Here is a 25,146-nt window from a genome sequence, read left to right as displayed (position 1 = left end):
TTTCATATCTAGCAATTTCTCTTTACCTCCATCTCTTGGACATTCGTAGTACATGCATGCAGGAAAGTTGGATGACTAGCCATTGTCCTTGAGTTCTAGTGAAGGGGTCAGCATCTCTGTTCTTGCAAAACCAGTGTAATAAATGTGTCATAATCAACAAAATTGGTCATTTATCTATGAACCGTTAACATCTTTTTGATGTAGGGTACTAACCCTAAAGGGATGTTCCACTTTTGATCATTGGCTAATAGTGTTAGCATGGCTCTGTTGATGCTCTCCAGTCTGTCATGCTGTTGTAGGGATGGAACATACTGGGGTTTCACTTCATTGTCATGTTGAGTTCCTGAAATTTAGTTACATTGTTATGGTCTGCTCACTCAAGTAGATGCGAATATTTGAATTGTGTTTTGGGCAGCTGCCTCACATTAAGTGTCCGAGTCAGCATTCATGCACTTGCCAGCAAGACCACGTGAACAGATTAATTTATTAATTACTCCTTTTCTGAGTCGAGCATTTTCTTTATACAAAGCTGTGACTACACTTATCAAAACTAATTTTTTTTTGCCTTCCATGGCTGCAGTATTTCTCAGTGTAAAAATGTAAGATTTTACCAAATGCAATATGTGTTTTGAAAAGAAACTAAATAACCTTCCCATCTTATCTCTACGACAAGAATGGTACATTTTTGTATTTCTTGGCTGTCATATTTTTCCTCCTACAATTTCTGTAAAACCTCATACAGTTTATTTCAGACAGATCTACACAACATTGGAGTCACTCATCTCCTGTGGAGAACACTATAGGGTTATGTCCTCTAACTAAAGAACAAATATACTGGTACACAAACATTCCAGTTAGTGTCGAAATCTTTGGGGCAGGATGGATCAATTTTATATTTTTTATTACCGTGTTTAGTTAGACATGGTTTTAGTCTGACTTATTTTGACAGTGACTATCCTTTTAAGTAAGTCTGATCTCTCCCAAGTTTCTTACTCCAACTCAAGAATCAAAGGTTTCAGAAAGTTGGCGAATTTCCCATCAAAAGTTTCAGTTCCAGGATAATTTCCACAGAGTCAGGACATCAACAACTTCAAACGATCACGGCGTGCTTATCTCTTATCTATTGGGAGACTGAAGGCAGATTTAGCTTCTTCCCGGATCAATTTTGTAGCGTTAAAGGGATGGGCATGGCCCTCCAATTAAATGCTGCATAATCTGCCTTGATAGTGGTGATCTGGTCACACAGAAGTTACTACACAGGAATATACCATAAGGTGTCCTCGATACAAGTAGGATTCATTGCTACTGTTGGAATCCTCAGTGCAGAAAGATGGCATTTGGGCCAGCGTGTCTGTGTTGGCTTAAAAACAAGCCACATGGCCTAACCCAACTTTGTTACATTCAACGCCCTGCAATTTACAGCATTAGGAGTGCGAATGCAGACACCTTTTCAATGAGTTGAGGGTTTCTGTCTGTTGGCCTGTCAGGCCCCACCCACTCTGTGTGAAAAGATTTTCCTCATCCACACGCTAATTTTTCCACTAATCTTTAAACCTCTGCCCCCACGTCACCAATTTGTGTGCTAAGGTAAATAGAGATGTCCCATTCACTCCAGCCAGGCCCCTCTCAATTTTGTATATCTTGATCAAATCTCCATTGGCCTCCTCTGTTTAAAGAACAATCACAGCTGACCCAATCTTTCCCTTGTAGCTGCATTTTCCAATGCTGGTAGCATCCTCGCAAACCTTTGCAGTATTTCCCATCATGATGTTTATTTCATATATCCTGAGGGATTTTACTTTGGTTACCCTACATAATTACAAGTGAAACCCCTTACAAGTGAAAAGGCTACGTTTCTTTGCCTGTTCATTCAAAAATCACTCCTATGTACATTCCAGCAATGACTGATGTGTCACCCAGACCTGAATATCTTTCAACTTGCTAAGGTAAATTGACTTTCGAGTATAAACTATGCCAAGTTGTATTTGTCTCAATCTTAAATGTTCCTCCTTAATTTTCCAAGTGGTTGACTAGTGATGTTGATCTTATTGTGGTTTATGCTGGAACCTCAGCAGATTGTACTTTGGCCTTTTTTTTTAAATTTAATGAAAAAGTTGAACATCTGCAGACTGCCAAGCCCTCGAGTCCCAGTGGACTCCACCCTTGGGTTATGCTAATGAGGTATGCACTGGCAGTAATTTTCCAAAATTTGTAGATTTTGGAAAGGTTGCACAAAATCAGAAAGTAGCAAATGTTTCCTTATAAAGAAGGAAGGAGGCAGCAAGCAGAAACTACAGGCCTGTTGGCTCAATATCTGTCATTGGGACGTTGTTTGAACCTATCATGAAGGACACTTGGAAAAACTCAAGATAACTGGGAAAAGTCAGCATGATTTTGTGAGAAGGAAATCATATTTAACCAATTTATTGATTGGGTAAATTGCACTGTGGATATGAGGGATTTCCAGAAGGCAATACTGTGCTTAATAAAAGGTTATTGTACAATGCAGGACCTTGTGGAGTATGGGGTAATGTATTAGCGTGGGTGGAAGCTTGGCTGGCAGAAAGCAGTATGTATAAGTTGGTCTTTTTCTGATTGGTGAGATGTGACAAGTGGTGTCCCGCAGGGGTCTGTGCTGAGGTCTCAACATTTTACAATTTACATCAATAACTTAGATGAGAAGCAAAGGCGTGATAGCTAAATTCACAGATGACACAAGGGTTGGTAGGAAGGTGTTATGAAGAGTACAAGGAGGATATAGATAGGTTAATTAAGTTGTTTAAAAATCTGGCTGATGCAGCACAATGTGGGGAAAATATGAAGTTGTTTACTTTGTCAGGAAGAATAAAAATATTTCAGAGTTTTACTTGCATGTGGAATTCCTAGGTGCACCAGTGTATGAGTCATTAAAAGTCACTATGCAAGAACAATTAATTAAGGCTAATGGAATGCTGTACTATATTTTGTTATGAGAATGTTATGTTTCTGTTAAATAGGGCAATGGTGTATCTTTAATAGTGCATGCAGTTTTAGTGTCCTTATTTAAGGAAGGATATAAACACGTTGGAGGTGATTCAATGAAAGTTTACTAGATTATACCAAGAATGAGCAGGTTGTCCTGTCAGGAAAGGTTAGATAGATTGGATTTGTTTTCATTAGTGTTTTAACAGGGTGAGGGTAACTTGAAGTGCGTAAAATCCTGAACTGTTGACATTATAGATGTGGATTGTGGGTGAGTCCAGAATAAGGGGTCACCCTTTTATGATTGAAATGAATGGAGGCTTTTCAGTCATAAGCTGCTTGACCTGTTGTTGAACTCTAGGGCCAGGAAAATGGTTTGAATGATCTTCTCCCTCCTGCACATGCCCAAGATCCTTTCAGATAAAAAAAAATCCATTCATTCCTTTTATTTGCTTCCACCCAGAGAGACAATATATCTGCCTGTTGCTACAATGCTGTTTCTTTAATTAGTTGAACGTGGGTTCAGCTTTGAAACAATATTTCCATTTTATCATTTCTATTCTGTCAATCTACAAATTTATCATCAAGTCTTCCTTTATAACTACTATTGATCAGAACTGTGGCCCCCTCTGCCCCAACATGCCCAGTGCTTCATTAAAAAGAAATTTGTCACTTCCAACATTGCAAGCTAATCAGTGCACCATATTGTTTGATTGTATCTTTCTGATACTTTGGTTTTGTGGTTCAAAAGTATATTGACTTTGTTAATTGTAGCACGTAACTGATCGGTCATATCCTTGCTAGATCCTCCTTGACTTCTTTAGTTATTTTTACACCATTGTGTGTTCTTATGTATAATCCCTCCTTTTCCCCTTTTTCAGTATTCCACAGCTCATTTTATCAAACTTCATCTGCAGTGAATCTGTTCTTGCAAAGCAGTGCATTATCACTTTTCAATTCCACTGTCCCTGAATTTGGTATCATCTACATAATTTGTCCAAATGGCACTCTCTACATCTAAAGTCATTGGACAAAGTTTAATGTTCCAACATGTCAAAGCTGGAATGGTATCCTCCAGTAGAGTTGTCATCTTGACCTTTCAATCAATACACTTGAATGGGTACTGGTGACTTCATTTATTTAACAAGTATGCAAACTGAGGTTTGGCTTAACTGGTAGCAAATGAGGAGGTCATAAGTTTGACCTGTACTTCAGAAGAGTTCCAATTTTCAAACTCTTCTCCTTTTGGATCAGACCCTCTGGAGCAAGGGGTTAGCTAGCTTCCATTCCAGTTTGATGGGGTCTGAGCTAGTTAGTAAGTTGAACATGTCATCTGCAGACTGTACCACATGCTGGGAAGGTGAAACTTGAGGCATTGGGTAAATGGGCTGTTTGTAGGTCTTTGCATTCCTTCCAACATCACTCTGCACATTCCCAAAGTCATAGAATTGTACAGTACACACTGAAAAGTAAATGACTTTAAATCTACATTAGACCTGTTTTCCAGCCTTAAATATTATGGCATTTCAAATGCTTATCCAAATGTTTTTTAAATGTTTCCAGCCTCAACTACACTCCCAGACAGTGCATTCCAGATTGCCAGCACTCTATGCATGAAGGTGTTCCTCAAATCCCTCCTAAACCTCCTGCCTTTCACCTTGGTGTCTGGAATGTCATTGTTCAGTTTGGTGGTTGGTGGATCTGCATCCATGATCTGCAAAACTGTGGGACAGGTGCAGAAAGTTGGGTTTTGACTGGGCAGCTAGAGCAGACATGATGGGCTGAATAGCTTCTTTCTGTGCCATCAGTTTTCTCTGATCTCATTTTCCTCTTTAAATGTCCAAATAACCTCTTGTTACTGATTGTTTGTGCATCTTGCACATCCCATTCCAAATATTTTCCATTTGTCTCGAGGATTCACTGATTGTCCATTCCCCTCTCACTCTCTACAGTAGATTTCTCAGATCAGTTTATTTCCATGTATCCTACAGTCTTTGTTGATCTGTTCTCTTCCAATTTGTTCTGTAACGTTATCTGACTTGTCCAATTACCCTCTCTGTCTCTTGTTGTTAAGGCCATGCTAAACGGTTTTTCCATAATTTGGGATTTTAAAAGCCTTTAAGATTCTAAATGTCGGATTCATTTGTTTACTCAACTTCAAGAACTTGACGATACTGGGACAGTCAGTCTGCCGATTTGCTTTTGGCATTACTGTAGAGAATGAAATGGGTGGTGCAAAGTCCATGGTACAACAAAGTATACAATGGTTATGAAATTAAATGGAGGGCAAAGTCCATAATAGGGCAGTGTACACAGCTTCTGGGAGGAGCAGGTTTAATGGGTCTTTGCAAGCTCTTAAGGAAAAGGAAGAGGCCAAGAGCAAGGTTCTCAAAACCTAACCACACATTTCAATTTCTAAATAGGTGACATGGCTCACTCTTCCTCACTCAGTTCCCCACTCATCTTCATCATGCATCTACTCACTCAGTTCCTCACTATTCTCTCTGTTTCCCACTCATTCACTCGGTTCCTCATTCATTCACTATATATCCCACTCCCTCGGTTCCTCATTCACGCACCCCGTTACCCACTCATTCTCTCCGTTCCCCAGTAACTGGGTTCCCAACTCACTCGATTCATCATTCATTCATTTACTCACTCACTAGGTTCCCGACTCACTCAGTTACTCATTCTCTCTGTTCCCCATTCATTCACTACCCAACTCCGTCAATCTGATCTGCTGCTCAGGTTCGCTTTGACTCGGGGAATGGGGGCAGTTCGCTGAATCTGTTTTTAATGACGTCGAAATGAAGGGTGGGCTGGGACTAAAATGTGGATTTTGGTGACTGGCCCCTTTTAAAGCCCTTCCCTTTAATGTTTGCGAGCTAAACCCTGGCGGTTCTGGAGAATCTTGTTTGATTCCGGCTTAAGAAAGATTCAATTCAGTCTCACCTCCCTGTGTCTCCGGAGTCAGCTGGAAATGAAGCAGGTAGGCAGACAATCTCATCATTCAACAGCTTTCCTTGCTGTAAGACTGGTCTTTCCGGCTGATCAGTCTGCAGTCTCCAGAAGCTTATATCGAGCACAGCAACCTATTTTTTTAAAAAATAATTTCTCCACTCAATTTTGAGCTCTAGAAAATCAAATACATCACCTTTTTCAACCCTCAAACGCTGTGACCCCATCAAATGGAATGGTGAGATATCAGAGAGATGGAGGGGAAGAAGGGTCTACCGTTAGAAGGTAGATTGGGTCTGCAGGGGTTTGAGTGGGGAGAGAGACTGGGGTCGACAGAGGTTATGGGGGAAGGGAGGAGGAAGAGATGATGGTCTACAGAGGTTTTGGGGAGGGCAAAGGAGTCTAGGGTCCACAGAGGTGTGAGGATGGAAAAAGATTTGTGGTACAAAGGATTTGGAAAATACTGAGATTCACTGGGAGAGTGGAGACTGAAATCCATAAAAGTGGGGAGGAAAGAGACTAGGGTCTGCTGAGGTTTGTTGGGGCAATGGGCCTGGGGTCTGCAGTGGTCTGATGGTGGAGAGAGAGATTAGGGTCCACAGTGGTATGTGTTGAAAGTTGGGGATGGGGGGAGGAGAGGAGAGAGAGTAGGATCCAAAGGCTGAGGAACAGATACCAAGGTTTGCAAAGAGAGGGGAGACTGGGTCCACAAGGTGGCGAGAGAGAGAGATGGAAAGGTCAAGAGGAACAGTTCAGATGCACAGGGTGGGGAGGTGGGAGGTGGGTGCTGGAAAAGACTGGGATTTGCAGAGCCTGGGGTTGGTGGGGGATGAAGATTGGTGTCTACAAGGGGCAGGAAAACAGATTCACAGGGTGCAGGGTAGAGGGAGCAAGATTGCGGTCAGAGTGAAAGGGAAAACTAGATTAATCTCTTGAATAGTTTAAGCCTATACTCACTGGAATTTAGGAGTATGAGAGGCAATGTAATTGGGGCATATAAGATGCTAAAGGAGATTCCCTAAAGCAGATGTTTCCCTTTGTGGGGCAATCTAGAACAAGAGGTCATACCTTTAGGTTAAGGGCTGGCAGATTTAAAACTGAGATGAGGAGGAAATACTCGTGATGGGCCGAATGGTCTAATTCTGCTCCTATATTTATAGTCTATGATTGTCTCTGAAAGGGCTGTGAATCTGTGGAATTTACTACCTCAGAGTGTGGTGGATGCCAGGACATCGAATAAATTTAAAGAGGAGTTGACAGATTTTTGGATAGTGATGAGTTAAAGGGGTAAGGAAGGTGGGCAGGAAACCTGAGATAACAAGGTGTAGAGCTGGATGAACACAGCAGGCCAAGGAGCATCAGAGGAACAGGAAAGCTGATGTTTCGGGCCTAGACCCTTCTTCAGAAGAAACCTGTAGTTCAGGCCAAGATGAGATCAGCCATGGTCGTATTAAATGGTGGAGCAGGCTCAAGGGGCTGAATAACTTACTCCTATTCCTAGTTCTTATGTAACTAGTGTCCATGAATGGGCAGGAGACACTGAGGTCCACAGGGAGAGGAGAGACTAGGGTGCAGTGGGGAAAGACTTGTGTCCACAGGATGGGGATGAGGGAGGGTGAGAGCCTGGGATACACTAGAATGGTGGGAAAAATACAAGGAACCATGGGGTAGAGACCAAGACCAGTGGGAGCAGGGGACGGTCTTGGGAAACAGCTCAATTTGTGTCTGTGATCAATTGAGCCAGTCCATTAGACACAGACTGAACCCCCTGACCATGAGAGATCTACTGCTGGTGGCCCCACAGCCATTTCACATTGGTAGCTGTGGATGTTGAATGGAGTGTTAATTCAGCATTGGACAATGAATGGTTTCCCAGCCATTGCAAATAATTGGGAGGATGGGAAAATGGGGCAACATCAGAAGGTTATTGAACAAATTAATAATCCTGAGCTCTGAACAGCTAAAGTAGAATCCATAAGGCTTTTGAAACCCAGACTTGGCATTGTTGGCTTTTGGATTTTCTTTTGACCTGTCTCGCATTCCTCGCAAATGGCTTTTTTTGAAACTAGAATTTTTTCCAAAACCCTTTTTCTTTCCTTTAAAGGTTCCTAACAATTTCTGTATGCAAATTAGAGCCAATTCCAACTTTCTGATTGGAGAAATTATTGGAAATCTTTCTCATGACCTCCTCAATCCAGAAATTCTCACCATCAGATCAGGTTGTGGAGATCCCTAGATCTGGAAGATACTTGTGACTGTGTAGATTTTAGTAGTGGATCCCAGCAGGAATGTAGTTGAGAGCAACTCATTTGTGAGGGTGGGGGCATGTGGGGTGTGGGAAGGGTTGAGTGTGAGAGGGCTCTCGGCATAACATTTAGGGAGAGTGGTTTTTCTAGGAGGTGAGACCAGAAGGTGAAGGGGATAGAAGTTGTGGATGGGTTAGGGAGAGAGTTAGAAGGAAGGATGGCCAATAGCCTATCAGTGTAAAGTGACAGGCAGCCTGGGAATGAGGAGAATCCAACTGAAATTAAAGTTTCCCACTGAGACAAGTTATAAAGATAGACTTAACATCTGACTGCCCAAACTCCCTCTGTCAGCATCCCGGGAGAGCAATGAAACACAGTAGAGTCTAACCTCCCAGATTGGGGCGACACAGTGGCTCAGTGGTTAGCATGGCTGCCTCACAACACCAGGGACCCGTGTTCGATTCCACCCTCGGGCGACTGTCTGTGTGGAGTTTGCACATTCTCCCCGTGTCTGTGTGGGTTTCCTCCCACAGTCCAAAGATGTGCAGGCTAGGTGGATTGGCCATGCTAAATTACCTGTAGTGTTCAGGGATGTGCAGATTAGGTGGGTTATAAGGGGATGGGTCTGGGTGGGATGCCCTGAGGGTCAGTGTGGGCTTGTTGGGCCAAAGGGCCTACTTCCACACTGTAGGGATTCTATGATCTATTACAATCAGCATGACAATTCCAGCTCATACCTGCTCAAAACCAGACATTCAGGTAGGCACACATTCATGGAACAAGGTGCAGTTGGGGATAGTGGTGTGGGCTGGGTGGGAATCTGGGGATATGGGTGTGTTGGGAGGGGAAGATGAACCAGTGGGGTGACAGTGTGGGGTGACAGTGTGGGGTGACAGTGTGGGGTTATCTCATGCGAGGTAGACTGTGGACTATTTGGCCATATAGTGCCCAACCTGTCTGCATTGCCTTTGCTCACATTTGCACTGTGACCTGTGCCAAATTCCACCCTGGTGAGGGATTTAGCACCAGCATTCTGAGTGAAAGTATTTTTTCCTCACCTCGTGGTTGCTACCTTTGCAAATTGTAACTTTATTTCTGGGATTGAAAGTCTCAGTTATGAGGAGAGACTAGATAGGCTGGGTTTGTTTTCCCTGAAGCAGAGGAGGCTGATGGAGGGGGGAGATCTGATTGAGATATGCAAAATGATGAGAGGCATAGACAGCACCGATCATGAGAATCTTTACCCCCATGGCATACATGTCTAAAACCAGAGGAATAAATGGTTTAGAAGGGATCGGAAGAAAATCTTTTTCACCCAGAGGACGGTAGAAATATGGATTGTGCTGCCTGAGAGCATGATAGAGGCATTTTAGAACCATCTAGAAGAGCATTTATAATGCCAAGCTATGGACCAAATACAGGTAAATGGGATTAATGTCATTTGGTGTTTGTTGGCCAGTACGGACATGAAGGGCTGAACATCTTTCTCTATGACTGTGCCTTCTGGTTCTTGATCTTTTTATGAGGTGGAGCACATTTTCGTTATATACTCTGTCTAGACCCCTTGTGATTTTGAAACCTGTCAAATTTTCTCTTAGCCTTCTCCTCTCCAAGGAAAACAATCCAAATTCTCCAAATCTATCCTCATAAATGGATTATTCCTGGAACCATTCTTGTCAACATATTCAGCACCTTCTCCAATGCATTCACATCCTTTTTTGTGATGTGGTTCCCAGAATTGTACATGATACACCAGCTGAGATCTAATAAGTGACTCATACAAGTTCATCAATAATCCCCCTGCTCCATACTTCTCAGAATAAAGCCTAGAATACTGTACGCTTTATCAACAGCTCTCTCTGCCCTGCAACTTTTAATGACATGTACATATATACCCAGAGATAACATAGTGTGGAGCTGGAGGAACGCAGCAGGCCAGGCAGCATCAGAGGAGCAGGAAAACTGACGTTTCCGGTCGGGACCCTTCTTCAGAAATTAAGATTCCCGAAGACCCATTTCTGAAGAAGAGTCCCGACCGGAAACGTCAACTTTCCTGCTCCTCTGATGCTGCCTGGTCTGGTGTGTTCCTCCAGCTCCACACTGTGTTATCTCTGACTTCAGCATCTGCAGTTCTTACTATCTCCACATATATACCCAGCTCTCTCTGCTCCTGCACACCCTTTAGAATAGTACTCTTCGTTTTATAGTATGCTTTTCATGCTTCTCGGGGGTAGCACATTGGAAATTGAGCCCTGCCACTCCTGGTCTCATCACAAAATTTAAAGATTTTTTTTAAGTACACAAAATTCCCCATTTTACCTGTGTCTTAGACCACAAATCACGGACCAGACTTCTGTATTCAACAAGAATTAGTATTTGTTACAAATAAATAGGTAAGTAATTGTGAACTATCGATGTATATCCCTGTGAGTTGAAACTCTAAGCCCCATCTAAAATTCCTCTTGCACACACATATAGAAAGATACAGATAGGAAAAAAAAGACATGGGTGTGATGGGCAGAGAGAAAGCCTAGGAAGGCAGATCTATGAGCCCTGTTAACAGGTTTTACTGACTTGGTGCTTTTGGCTTGTAAGGTCATGCTGCTCCTTCATTCTCCTTCTCCAGAGGTATAGGATGGCTGGTTTGACACATAAAGCCTCTGGTTTATTGGTTACCAGTCACACCTACAGCAACTGCTAAGGGAAAAATAAACTGGCTTTCTTCAGACTCAAGGTCCTTATTTCTTACCACAGAGATCTCCTCGAGGAGATCCTGTGGCTTCTGCTTATCTCATTCTTAAGCTGTTCAGTTACCTGGGAGCGAATCGCATAGTTTTTGTCAGGTAGAAGCCTTTTCATCTTTAATCGGTCACTAGTCCACAGACCACTAAGTTACTTACTGCCAGCCAAACTCCATTTATACACAGCCACTGCTCCACTTCATCTACGAACTGTGCCTCCAGTACTGCTACAACAAATGTAAACAGCTCTTCTAAGGAGGGTCAGGTTTCTTGCTTTTAAAGAAAGTTCAGCAATCCTTCAAATATCCTTTTCCTATTTCAGTCCACAGTCAAAAATAAAGAAAAATAATAAGAAGATACGGTCTTTACACTGTTCAGTGCCTTCAGTTGTCTCTTGATATCAGACAGGGAGAATCAAAGTGTCTGATATGCTGGAGACCTCAGGAGGAGGTCGTGATGGATCATCCACTTGGCCTCTCTGGCTGAAGATGTTTGTAAATACTTCAGACTTGTTTTTTCACACTGATTCGCTTGTCTTCTTCACTTAGAATCTGACTTTTTTGCGGCTTTGCCTTAATTGTCCACCACTATTGGATGGGGCAGGCCTGAAGAGCTTAGAACTGATCAGTTTTCAGTGACATCACTTAACTGTATCTTTGGCATTCTGTTTCCGCTGTTTCACATGCACGTAATGTCATGTATTTTCACTAGGCCAACACCTTATTTTTAGGTGTGCCTGGTGCTGCTTCCTGCGCTCACTATCGAACCAGGGTTAATTGCCCCAGATTGATGGTAATGGTGGCGTGGGGAATATGTTTGTAATAAAGTCGTGGTTGCTGTTGAATGAAACTTGTTCAGGCATGTTAAGACACATCTCTGGAACAAGTGGGACTTGAATATGGGTATCCTAGCTCAGAGATAGGGACATTACTACTGTGCCACAAGAACATCCCCACAGAATTATTATATTTTTCATTAACGTGTTCAGACATGCTATGATGCATCTGCTACAGGTGTGATTTGAATTTAGACCTTCCTGCTCATAAATTCTAATGTCCTTTAGGGAAGGAAACTGCCATCCTTACCTAGTCTGGCCGACATGTGACTCCAGACTCACAGCAATGTGGTTGACTCTTAACTGTCCTCTGGGCAATTAAGGATGGGTAATAAATGCTGTCTAGCAAATGACACCCTCATCCCATGAAAAGAATAAAGAGAGAGAAAGAAAAGAAGGCACAGTCATAGAGTCATACAGCGTAGAATTGACCCTTCGGCCCACCATGTCTATGCTCAACCAACAAACTATATTAATTTCATTTATCTGCACTTGGTCCATAGCCTACTATGCTCTGACATTATAAGTGTTCATCCAGATGTTTCTTAAATGTGAGAGTACCTGCCTCCAGTACCCTCGAAGGATTAATTTTATATCCAGAAGTGCTCCAACACAAAATTGAATGTACTTGCTTCCACTACCAAATCACTTGTGACTTTTTTCAAATATTAACCACCAGTACCAGTAAATCTTAGAATTCATTTTATTAATTGAGGTAAACCATATATAGATGGAAGGCATTGATAAAGTCTAACTGTGTTGCAAATGAGCCACCATTTGAATTTTTCTGTGACTTGGTTTGAGGGGAATGTGGGTGGCAATGAGCAAATTTCAGAAAGAAAGTGTTTGACACAGCATTCAACATGGATTTCAATAAAAGGAAGAAACAATTCCAAGGGAATAAACTGATCATTGAAATGTATATTTCATAAAATTACTATTTAATGTGTCAAGCAGCAGAGCTAAAGAGAGAAAAATACTAGGTTTCAAGTCCTAAGCACCAGGGAAGGAAATTTAGATCAGGGCTGAGCTAAGGAGTTGAATTATTGAATACTGGACCTTGTTCCACCTCTGACCTGGTATTATGGAATTCATTATGGGTTGCCTCTCAGCCTGACGTTATCCTTTTCTTCTGACCTGGCTTGTGAAGACAGGAGGAGGAGCAAGAAGAGAGGAAGATTGGGTTTGTGTCTAGCTTAGTCCCGCCCACTCACATACACTCACTCACCCATGCATCCACATGTTCACCTATTCCCATAGAGCCAACAATACAACCACACATCCAGCTATTTATTCTCAACAACCTCCCCACATGTTCACCCTTTCATCCGCACCTTCTTATCTACTCACAACTGTCCATCTGCCAACACATCACACCCTTTCAGTTGCACGTGCACCAGTTCACTCACAACCACCCACAATCCTATAGATTCTCTCGTACCTAACCTCTCATACCCATTCTCTCAAACGTATCCTCTCACTCACTAATCTTCCCCCATTCATTCCCAGTCATCCATTCACTCTCACACCCAGATCCACCCAAAATCTCACACATCAATCTACCCTCCCATTCACTCACTCAACCACCTAATCATTTAGATCCTCAGTCAGCACCTTCCAAACCCCTTACTATTTTCATTTGTAAGGACAAGGGCAGCTGATGCATGGGAACACCGTGGCCACTTCCACCTAGAAGGACAAGATAGGTGGAATACCACCACCTGCAGTTTCTCCTCCAAGCCACTCACTGTCCTGACTTGGAAATATATCACTGTTCCTTCACTGTTGCTGGGTCAAAATCCTGGAATTGCCTCTTTAGGGGAATTGTAGATCAACCTACATCACATGGACAGCAGTGGTTCAAGAAGGCAGCTCACCACCAACAGCTTCTCAAGGGCAGCTAGGGATGGGTAATAAATGCTGGTCAGGGAGCAATGTCCACATCCTACAAGTGCATCTGTTCAGTCACTCATTCGCACAGGCCCAGGAGGTTTGGTGATTAATGTCACTGGGCAGCAGTAGGATATCAACATGCACATTTAATCCTACAGCTGACTGCCCTGTAACCACCTAGCAACACCCACCCAGGTGATGTCAGTCTGTATCAGATGCCCCCTCACAAACATTACCCGGACTCTCATTCTCCTCATCCCAAGCCAGTGTTTCCCTGAAACCCTGCCCCAGTCTCTGTCCTGTGGACTGACTGCCTCATTGAATCAGCCCGTTGAGTCTGTACTGCCAAAATTGTACTCCTACCTACACTAGACCCACTTTCCTGTGCACAGCCTTGAATGTTATGGCATTTCAAGTCCTCAACCAAGTACTTTTTAAAGGTTGTGAGGTTACCTGTCTCAACTATCCTCCCAGACAGTGTATTCCAAACTGCCTCCAATTTCTGAGTGAGAAGATTTTCCTCAAGTTCCCTCTAAACCTACTGCATTTCACTTTAAAAATATGCTCCATTGTTACTGACCCTTTGACTAAGGGGAACAGCTGCTTTCTACTCACCCTGTCCATGCCCCTCAAAATTTTATACACTCCTATCAGATTCCTCTCAGCCTTCTCTGCTCCAAAGAGAACAACCTGAGCTTATCCAGTCTTTCTTCATAGTGAAATGCTCCATCCCAGGCAACATCCTGGTGAATCTCCTCTGCACTCCCTCCAGTACAATCACACCATGTCTATAGGGTGGTGACCAGAACAGCACACAGTACTCTAACCAAAGTCCTGTGCAGCTCTAGCATAGCCTCTCTGTCTCATGGTGAGCTAAACCACCCACTTTGTGTTGCTCCTCCAATCAGGCTGCTTCCCTCTTTCATTTGATCATCTCACTGTGAGTGGAGAGAATTGGAGAGAAATGGCCTTTGATTGGAGCAGCGGCTCCCTGCAAAATACACTTCACTGTATTTTGAACATTAACTCAATGTGCGACACTGTTGCCTATAGGCAGACTGTTGAACAAGTCTGCATTAGCTAGCTACTTGAGCACACATAAAATGAAACTTCAATTTGATTTTGTTTTATTTTTCAAAACTTCTTTAATGGATAGTTCTTTAATTTAATTACTTTTTTTTAATAATTACTATTTTCAGTAAACAAATAAACTATAAAGAGACACTTACAGGGAATAGACTGGAGCCAGGAGATATATACCTGTAATGGTTTACTCTGTGAATAAATCTATTCTGTATTGGCTCTATTTCTTCATTCACCAGTTGACTATCTGGAGTAAATACATTCTGGGGGTTACCATTAATCAGAAACTGAACTGGTGCATTCTTACAAATTATGTGGGTACAAGAGCAGGATAGTGGCGAGAAATCTCACAACAAGTAACTCACCTCCTGACTCCCCAAAGTCTGTTCATCATCTACAAGTCACAAGTCAGGGCCATGGTGAAATACCTCGCACTTGTCTGGAAGGGTGAATCTCCACAAACACTCAAGAAGCTTGACACTATCCAGACAAAGCAGCCCACTTGATTTACTCACTCACAGGATGAGGGCATCACTGGCTAGGCCAGCATTTATTATCCATCCTTAATTGCCCATGGGGTACTTAAGAGTCAACCACATTGCTGTCGGTCTGGAGTCACATGTAGGCCAGACCAGGTAAGGATGGCAGTTTCCTTCCCTAAAGGCCATGACTGAACCAGATGGGTTTTTCCCCAACAATTGGTAATGATTTCATGGACACCATTAGATCCTTAATTCCAGATTTTTTTTATTGAATTCAAATTCCACCATCTGCTATCGTGGGTTTCGAACCCAGGTCCCTAGATCATTAGCTGAGTTTCTGGATTAATAGTCCAGCAATAATACCACAAGGTGATCGCTACCCCACATTCTCAAACATTCTATCCCTCCACCTCCGATGCTCAGTAGCAGCCGTGTGCACTATCTACAAAATACACTGTGGAAATTCACCAAGGCTCTTAGATAACATCTTCTAAATCCTTAACCCTGACTATCTAGAAGGACAAGAGCAGCAGATACATGGGAACACCACCATCTGCAAGTTTCCCTCCAAGCCACTCACCATCCTGACTTGGAAATACATCGCCATTTCTTCACTGCCGTAGGATCATAATCCTGGAATTCCATCCCTAATGGCACTGAGTGTTTACCTACAGCAAAAGCACCACAGTGATTCAAGAATGGAGCTCACCACCATCTCAAGGGCATCTAGGGATGGGCAATAAATGCTGCCATAGCCAGCGATATCCACATCCCATGAGTAAATAAAATAAAAAATAGTCCAGAGTGCCATTGAGTGAAGCCATGTAGCTTTGCAGGCATGCAGTCTCAAGCATCATATCACAATCCTTGCTGTGCAATTGATGTGCTGCAGTTAACCAGTTGACTGTACCACAGACCATGTGAAAGCAGAGTGTAGCTGCTGGGGGCTATCGACTCTAAGCTTGGTTTGTGATTCCACTCTGCAGTCCCGCCACATGTGGCCAATGTGTAAGTAATGACAGCCATGCAGCTCTGAAACGCATTATCAAGCAGATAAGATGCTGAGTCCAGTATTCCACTGTCTTGACCACTTTGGAGGAGCTACCCTGTACTCACTCAGTCATTTTCCGATGTTATATTCCATCTGGCAAGTTTTTACTTACTCACATAACCTGTCGATCTCCTTCAGCAGATACTTTGTTTCATCCTCACCATTTGTCTTCCCACTTATTTTTGTGTCATCTGCAAACCTGGCTATAGTACATTCCTGCTCCTCTGATGCTGCTTGGCCTGCTGTGGTCATCCAGCTCTACACCTTGTTGTCTCAGATTCTCCAGCATCGGCAGTTCCTACTATCTCTATAGTACATTCATTTCCTCATCCTAGCCATGAATATATATTGTAAATAATCATGGCTGCAGCACTGATCTCTACTAGTTACAGGCTGTCACCTGAAATGCCACCAGTTTCTGAATTCTCTGCGTTCTATTGGTCAGCCAATCCTCTATCCATGCTACAATACGACCTCCAACGTTCTTGGCTCTTATCTCATTAAGTAATCTGATGTGCGATACCTTCTCAAATACCTTCTGGAAATTTAAATACAGCCCTTTCTGTTATTACGCATGTTTTCGTCAATGCGAATTGGCTGAAACACAATTGATGAATAGGTGAAGGCTGTCTGTAAAACGCAAACTTTCGCATACATGTAAAAACCGAAAGAACTGCGGATGCTGTAAATCAGGAACAAAAACAGAAGTTGCTGGAAAAGCTCAGCAGGTCTGGCAGCATCTGTGAAGGAGAAAACAGAGTTAACGTTTCGGGTCCGGTGACCCTTCCTCAGAACTTCCCAAGAAACTGTCGGAAGACAATGAACTGCAGTGATCCACTTCTGGATGAACTATTATTCGCCCTAACCCTGCACCCACAAGTGTAACTAAAGATGACGATGATGAAGACCCTCAGCCTCTGTCTTAACAAATCAGCAACCACAACACCACTCTCCTTCCCCATCGAGTTACTTTCAAATTTTTTTCAAGGTAAAGTGTTAAATTTACTGTATTATTTTATTATTAAACGTGAATTTACCATTTATTTAAACTGTGCTATCCTTTGTGTTAGACTAACTACTATATTTGTTTCGATTTTGAGTAATAGTTTTTGGTGGTCTTTCCCGACCCTATTTTTTCCATAAGCCCTGTTATTTTTATTGCGCGAGATTGCACAAGAACGCAACGGTCATGTTATAGCAGAAAGGACTGCTTCCCCTTTATCTACCCTGCTTTTAACTTCCTCAAAAAAATTGCTGAATGCAGTTGTGAACAGTTGTTGCCAAAGTTCATTGCTTGATAGAGTCACAGGGTCAAACAGCACGGAAACAGGCCCTTCGGTCCAACTTGCCCATGCCGATTAGGTTTCCTAAACTGAACTAGTCTTATTTACCTGCGTTTGATCCATTTTCCTCTAAACCTTTTCTATCCATGTACCTGTCCAAATGTCTTTTAAATGTTATTATTGTACCCACCTCTACCATTTCCTCTGACACCTCATTCCAATTACACATCACCCTCTGTTACCTCTTAGGTCTCTTTTAAATCTTTCCCCTCTCACCTTAAACCAATGGCCTCTAGTTTTGGATATCCCTGCCCTCGGATTGTTTCCTGGGCAGCTGAATAGCTTGAGAGACTGAACGATACAAAGATGATCCAGGGAATGAAGGGCTTGTCATATGAAGAGTTGTTGAGGACTCTGGGTCTGTACTCAGTGGAGTTTAGAAGAATGAGGGGTGATCTGATTGAAACATACAAAATACTGAGAGGCCTGGATAGAGTGGACATGGAGAAGATGTTTCCATTGGTCAGAGAGATTGGGACCTGAGGGCACAGCCTCAGAGTGAAGGGAAAACCCTTTAAAACTGAGAAGAGGAGGAATTTCTTCAGCCAGAGGGTGGTTAATATATGAAACTAATTGCAGAGGGCTGTGGAAGCCAAGTCATTGAGTGTATTTAAGACAGAGACAGATAGGTTCTTGATTGGTAAGGGATCAAGGGTTATAGGGAGAAGGCAGGAGAATAAGGTTAGACATGATCGAATGGTGAAGCAAACTTAATGGGTCAAATGGCTTAATTCTGCACCTATATCTTATGGTCTTATTATATAGTGACATAAGTTTTCCAGATTGGAAGAGGCAGAGTCTATCTCTGTAGCTCTCTGCAGTAACTAACTCAAACCTGAAAACAATCCGTTACTCTCTCCCTACCGTAGCAGTAAGCTGTTGCCTCTAAACAGTGACTATGTTTCACTATGTTATTCAGTTTCTGAAGAATTAATGTGTAATGTGTAAATCTTCTGTGCCTTTGGCAAACAACTGTGAATCTGGAAGGAAGGCCTTTAGAGAACAGAAAGTCTTTGCAAGGGAAACAATATCTCAATGAAGCAGAGACTGTAGGAACTGCCAATGCTGGAGAATCTGAGATAACAAGGTGTAGAGCTGGATGAACACAGCAGGCCAGGCAGCATCAGAGGAGCAGGAAAGCTGACGTTTCGGGTCTGGACCCTTCTTCAGAAATGGGGGAGAGGAAGGGGACTCTGAAATAAATAGAGAGAGGGGGAGGCAATGATCGAAGTTGGATAAAGGAGCAGATACGTGGAGAGAAGACGGACAGATCAAGGAGGCGAGGATGAAGTCAGTAAAGGTGAGTGTAGGTGGGGAGTTGAGATGGAGGTTGATCAGTTGAGGGAAGACAGACAAGTCAAGGAGGTGGGGACGAGCTGGGATGGTTTTGGGATGCGGTCGGGGTTGGGGAGATTTTGAAGTTTGTGAAGTCCACATTGAGACCATTGGGCTGCAGGGTTCCCAAGCGAAATATGAGGTGCTGTTCCTGCAGCCTTGGGTGGCATCGTTGTGGCACTGGAGGAGGTGACTCACAGTACTTTTTCTCTACCCACAACACACTTTTTTTTGGTCTGTGCCTGTCTATTTCTGTATGTATGGATTTTAAAGGGGTTTAGAGCTTTAACTGCTAGGGTCTTATGTTGATTTTTCACAGCTGTTTACTTGTGGTCTTATTTTACTTATTTGCAATAAATTGCAGTTCTTGCTAACTTTGTCAATGTTTGCTGTTAGCATGATTCCATCACTTAAGTAAATTAGGGACTTTGAGCACTTTGATTAAATCATTAACTTTTGTTACAAACCAAAAGTATTATACCCTGAGATTCAGCAGACTTTACCAAGTCTGGTAAGAACAACTGGGAGCACTTGGGATTAGTTTGAAACAGAGATAACAAGAATTTGGATGTGATCTCAGTAAGTAGCTCAAAGAAAGCAAACATCAGGTTCAGCAAATAAGAAATGGCATTTGAGATTGCAAAGGATTTCCTGCAGGTGACAGAGTTGTAAACTTCCAAAAGGCAGGAAAATTGAGTTAACAAGTAACAAAAACAGAAATTGCTGGAAAACGACAACAGGTCTGGCAGCATCTGTGGAGAGAAATCAGAGTTAACGTGTCAGGTCCTTCTTCAGAACTGATGGTAGCTCGGAAAAAGTTCCTTTTTAATCAGAAGATTGGGTAGAGGGGATAAGGAGTAAACAATAGGTGGGGATGGAGCCCAAAGAGAGAGAAGAACAATTGGACAAGGGACTGGGCAACAATTAGCTTAGGGGAATGAATGGTTGCTAATGGAGATTATTTATGGCTAACAATGGGTTGTGTGTAATAGCAGACCATGCAATAACAAGGCCTGGTGTGTGGGGTTGGGATAAGGACATGGGAGAAAGTGCCTCAAGCCCTAAAATTGTTGAACTTGATAATGAGCCCTGAAGGCTACAGGGTCCCCAAGTGGAAAATGAGGTGCTGTTCTTCCAGCTTGTGCTGAGCTTTGCTGGAGCACTGCAGCAAGCCAGAGACAGAGATGTTGGCCAGGGAACAGGGTGGTGTGTTGAAGTGGCAGGCAAAACGTTGATGTTCTACAAAGCAGTCACCCAGTCTACGCTTCTTTCCCCAGTGTAGAGGAGATCACATTGTAGGCAGCGAGTACTGTAGACTAGATTGTGTGACGTGCAGGTAAAGTGCTGCTTCACCTGGAAGGTACGTTTGGGCCCTTGGATACTGAGGAAGCAGGAAGTAACGAGCAGGTGTTACACCTTCTGCGGTTGCTGGGAAAGGTGTCGTGGAGCTCTGGGAGGGTGTTAGGATTGAAGGAAGACTGGACCAAGGTCTCTTAGAGAGAACAGTCCTTGCAGAAGGTGGACAAAGGAGGGGAGGGGAATATGTGGTGGAATCATGCTGGAGGTGGTGGAAATGGCAGCTATTGATCCTTTGGATGTGGATGCTGGTGGGAATGTAAATGAGGACAAGCGGGACCCTATTGCTGTTGCAGGAGGGAAGAGAGGGAGTGAGGGCCGAAGTGTGGGAGATGGGTTGGACCCAACTGAGGGCCCTGTCAACTACGGTGCTGAGGAATCTTCGATTGAGGAAGAAGGTGGACAACTCAGAGGCTCTCTTGTCGATTTTGCTGAGAGAGAGAAGCAGCACTGATGATCTCATCAATATACCGGAGAAAGAGTTGTAGCTGGACACCGGAATAAGACTGGAACAAGGAAGGTTCCACAAACCCACAAAAAGACAGGCATAACTGGGGCTCATGTGGGTATCCATGGCCACACCTTTGACCTGAAGACAGTGAGAGGAGTTAAAAGTGAAGATTTTCAGGGTGAGGACAAGTTCACCCAGGCAGAGGAGGGTGGCAGTGTATGGGGACAGTTCAGGTCTTTATTCCAGTAAGAAGCAGAGAGCCCTGAGACCATCCTAATGGGGGATGGACATGGAGAGGGATTGCACGTCCATGGTAAAGAGGAGGCAGCTGGAGCCTGCAAACTGGAAATTCTGAAACTGATGTAAAGCAGCAGAGGAATCATGCATGTAAATGGGAAGGGACTGGACAAGGGGAGAAGAAACTGAGTTTAGGTAGGAAGAGATGAGTTCTGTGGGGCAGGAGCAGGAAGAAACAATGGGCCTGCCCAGGCAGTCTTGTTTTTGGATTTTGGGAAGGAGGGAGAAGCGAGCTGTGCGGGTTTGGGAGACCCTGAGCTTAGAGGCAATGGGGAGGAGTTAACAAGTAAGTTGGGTGAAATTTGCTGTATGAGCTAGGACACCCACTGGAGTTTAGAAGAGTAAGAAACATGAGGTCAGCCAGGTGGACCTCATAGAATGTGAGTTCCCTAATTGGGGCTGTTAATATGATCCAATCAGGGAGCCCTGGCTGACAGATATAAAACAAGAGTGCCAGAGGTTCTGTTTACTCTGAGGGCTGGCTCTGAGGAAGCTAGACCAGTGTCAAGTCCTATGTGTGTAACTGGGTGATGGGATACCGGCCTCTGTGGAGCTATTTCAGCAGTGATGAGAGAAAAAAAAAGACACTCCTGAAGAAATTCACTGGCAACAGTCGTCTTTGACTTGGGATAAGCATTTCTGGCATCATGTCATTATTTGGGAAGCTTGACCCATTCAATCCTACTGTTGAAGACAGGACCCAGTATGTGGAAAGATTGCATTACTTTTTCCGGGTAAATAACATGGGGGCAGATGAAAAGCAATGAGTAATTCTCCTGACAGCTTGCAGATCCATGGCTTTTTCAGTTGTTAGGAGCCTAACGTTCCCTGAGACACCAGATACTAAAACCTTTCAAGAGTTGATGGATTTAGTTAAGGAATATTACGACCCCGAGACTCCCCTGATTCTGAGATGGCCATTCAAGAACGACGGGAATCAGTGTCGGGACTTTTGATGAGGTTAAGGTGACTGGGAGAGGCATGTGACTTTGGTTTGATCTGCTATCTGCCCATCTACATCAATGGAGCTTAAGTGGCTAGGGTCAAGGGTGTCAAGTTCCTAGGAATGACGACAACCAACAATCTGTCCTGGACCACCCACAAACATGCCATGGCTCAAGAGGCACAACAATGCCTCTTCTTCCTCAGGAGGCTTTGGTTTAACTCTTAATGAGATGGTGATAGATCATTTGGTATGGTGATTAATGATGTAAGCAAACAAAAGCATCTACTAGCTGAAGCCCAACTGGAATGCAAACAAGCACTGCAATTGGCTTTGTCACTATAAAATGCAGCAAGTGGAGCATATAAGTTGCAGGGTATGCCAATGGAAGGAGACACCCTCGCCAGTCCGACTGAGCTTGGGGGACACCACTAGAGTGAAGGCAATTGCATAGCCTGACTCAGGACATATCCTGAACAGAGGGACTCTAGGTCAGCAGGCAAGCCACTGTTGTTGCTGCTATGTGGACTTGAGACAGCAAAGAGTCCCACCAGATCGAAATGAAATAAGAAAACTCATAGGTCAGCATCCAGGAGAGTGCAAACCCTGGAAAACCCACCTACGTCTGGTTTGAAACGGTCAAATTGCTTAGCAACCTCCAAATCAGAACCAATCAAAATATATGTCTGGTTAAATGATCAGCCATTTCTAATGACGATGATACCAGCGTGGCTGTATCAGTGATTGCAGAACCAGGCTTTAATAAAATCTGCTCTGGACTCCGAGCTTTAAGTTTGCCTAAGACCTTGGTTAGACCGAGACCCTATACTGGAGAACCTTTACAGATTAAGGGTATGACTTCGGTTCTGGTCTTGTATGAGAAGCAGCTGGTTCAGTTACCGCTGATTGTAGGAAAAGACCAGGGTCCCAGCCTGATGAAGCAAAATTGGTTGAGAAAGATTCACTTTGATTGGCTCCACATTTTTCAATTAGAAAATGACTGCCTGAGTGAAGTCCTAATTAAATACCTGGATGTTTTTCAAGGTTTAGGGACTATCAGAGGAGCCAAAACCACCTTACATGTTGACCAGGACGCAACTCCATGATTCTGCAAGGCCCATCTGATGGCATTTGCCTTATGGGCAAAAGTGGAGGTAGAAATCAGAAGGCTAGGAAGCGAAGGAATCATCAAACCAGTCCAGTTTGTGGAATGGGCAGCACCGGCCGTACCGATTGTGAAGCCTGACGGGTGGGTTCGCCTTGGTGCTGATTTTAACAAATGGCAAACCACTTCTCGCAGCTGGATAAATACCCAATCCCTCGCACAGAGAGCTTGCACACAAAACTGGCAGGGGCTGCTGTCCTTCACGAAGCTGGGCATGAGCCATGCATACATGCATTTGTGGATAGAAACTACAGAGAGTTGTGAACACAGCCCAGACCATCACTCAGGCCAACGTCCCATCCATTGTCTCCAGCTACATTCCTCATTGCCGTTGAAAGGCAGCCAACATCATCAAAGACCCCTCGCATCCCAGTTGTAATCTCTTCCATCAGGCAGAAGATACAAAAGCTTAAACACATGCACCAACAAGTTCAAGAAAACCTCTTCTCTGCTGTTATTAGATTGCTGAATGTACCTCTCAAATTTCAAATCTGATGTTGATCTTGCTTTTGTACACCTGTGCAGCTGTAACTTTGTTCTCCTTGAGATAACAAGGTGTAGAGCTGGATGAACACAGCAGGCAAAGCAGCATCAGAGGAGCAGGAAGGCTGACGTTTCGGGCCTAGACCCTTCTTCAGAAATGGGGGAGGGGAAGGGGATTCTGAAATAAATAGGGAGAGAGTGGGAGGCGGATAGAAGATGGATAGAGGAGAAGATAGGTGGAGAGGAGACAGACCGGTCAAAGAGGCGGGGATGGAGCCAGTAAAGGTGGGGAGGTAGGGAGGAGATAGGTCAGTCCAGGGAGGACGGACAGGTCAAGGGGGCAGAATGAGGTTAGTAGGTAGGAGATGCGGGTGGGGCTTGAGGTGGGAGGAGGGGATAGGTGGGAGGAAGGACAGGTTAGGGAGGCGGGGACGAGCTGGGCTGGTTTTGGGATGCGGTAGGGGGAGGGGAGATTTTGAAGCTTGTGAAGTCCACATTGATACCATTGGGCTGCAGGGTTCCCAAGCGGAATATGAGTTGCTGATCCTGCAACCTTCGGGTGGCATCGTTGTGGCACTGCAGGAGGCCCAGGATGGACATGTCGTCTGCGGAATGGGAGAGGGAGTTGAAATGGTTCGCGACTGGGAGGTGCACCAGATCATCCCCAGTGGACTCCTAATTTGGCCCCAACCGTGACAATGTCTACATTCAGAACATTGAGACCCTTCAGAAGCGTTTCTCCCTGTGACTCCTGAAACACACACTCACAGCAATGCGCCGGCATCTCCTGGCACTAAAATCAAGCCTAAAATCAGCTCAGAGCCTCCCTCTCCCAGCCCTGCAAAGGACCTCTCCTGTTTTTTATTCTTCGTAGCATCCACAACCTGAACTCACAATTCAACTCAACTTTGTTGGACACTAAAAACCATAAGTACAGTGAACGTACTGGTGCCTACCACCCAAAACGGGATTCCTCCACCTCCCAAATCCCCAACCCTACCCAGGACCTTCCCCACAATGTTCCTGCCGCCATCGGCCTTGTGGCCACTGTCGGAGCACCCACGGATGACGTCACATCCTCCGCCACCGGATACACCACTTCCGGTACAGCGAACGCCATCGACACCGCTGCTGAAGCCACCGCCTCCATTTCCGAGGCCAACACCATAGATACTGAGGATGCACCTACCGTCACCACTGCTGCCGCCTCCTACCCCGCTCCGCCCACCACCGACGGCACTCCGCCCACCACCGATGCCGACGTTACTCTGCCCACCACCGCCGACGCAACTCCGCCCACCGCTGACGCAACTCCGCCCACAGCCGACGCAACTCCGCCCACAGCCGATGCTGACATCGTTCCGCCCACCACCTCCACAGCCAGCAGCTCCAGAGGAGACAATAGCACCCAGCCCTGCCGAGTCTTCACCATCCCCCCAGACCTACCCCTTACTGAGGACGAACGGTCAGTCCTCAGTAAAGGGCTCACCTTTGTCCCCCTCCACCCACAGATCAACAAATAC

At 44.2% G+C, this 25,146-nt stretch overlaps 1 protein-coding gene across 1 annotated transcript in view; it reads right to left on the bottom strand.

Annotated features, from left to right (window-relative positions):
- The window catches only part of LOC109918710 (hyaluronan-mediated motility receptor-like), a 50,219-nt gene extending 25,476 nt beyond the window's left edge, over positions 1-24,743 (bottom strand). The window contains exons 1-2 of the mRNA XM_020518645.2: positions 24,624-24,743; positions 5,914-6,053 (exon numbers count right to left, since the gene is read on the bottom strand). Of these exons, the coding sequence (XP_020374234.2) occupies positions 5,914-6,053; positions 24,624-24,743 (260 nt within the window). The remainder of the gene's footprint in view (positions 1-5,913; positions 6,054-24,623) is intronic.
- Positions 24,744-25,146: the final 403 nt, after the last annotated feature.

Source organism: Rhincodon typus, chromosome 12 (genome assembly GCF_021869965.1).
Source record: "Rhincodon typus isolate 14 chromosome 12, sRhiTyp1.1, whole genome shotgun sequence".
Lineage (NCBI taxonomy): Eukaryota > Metazoa > Chordata > Chondrichthyes > Orectolobiformes > Rhincodontidae > Rhincodon > Rhincodon typus.
Note: the sequence above shows the minus strand (reverse complement) of the source record. Positions and strands in the feature narration are given on the sequence as shown.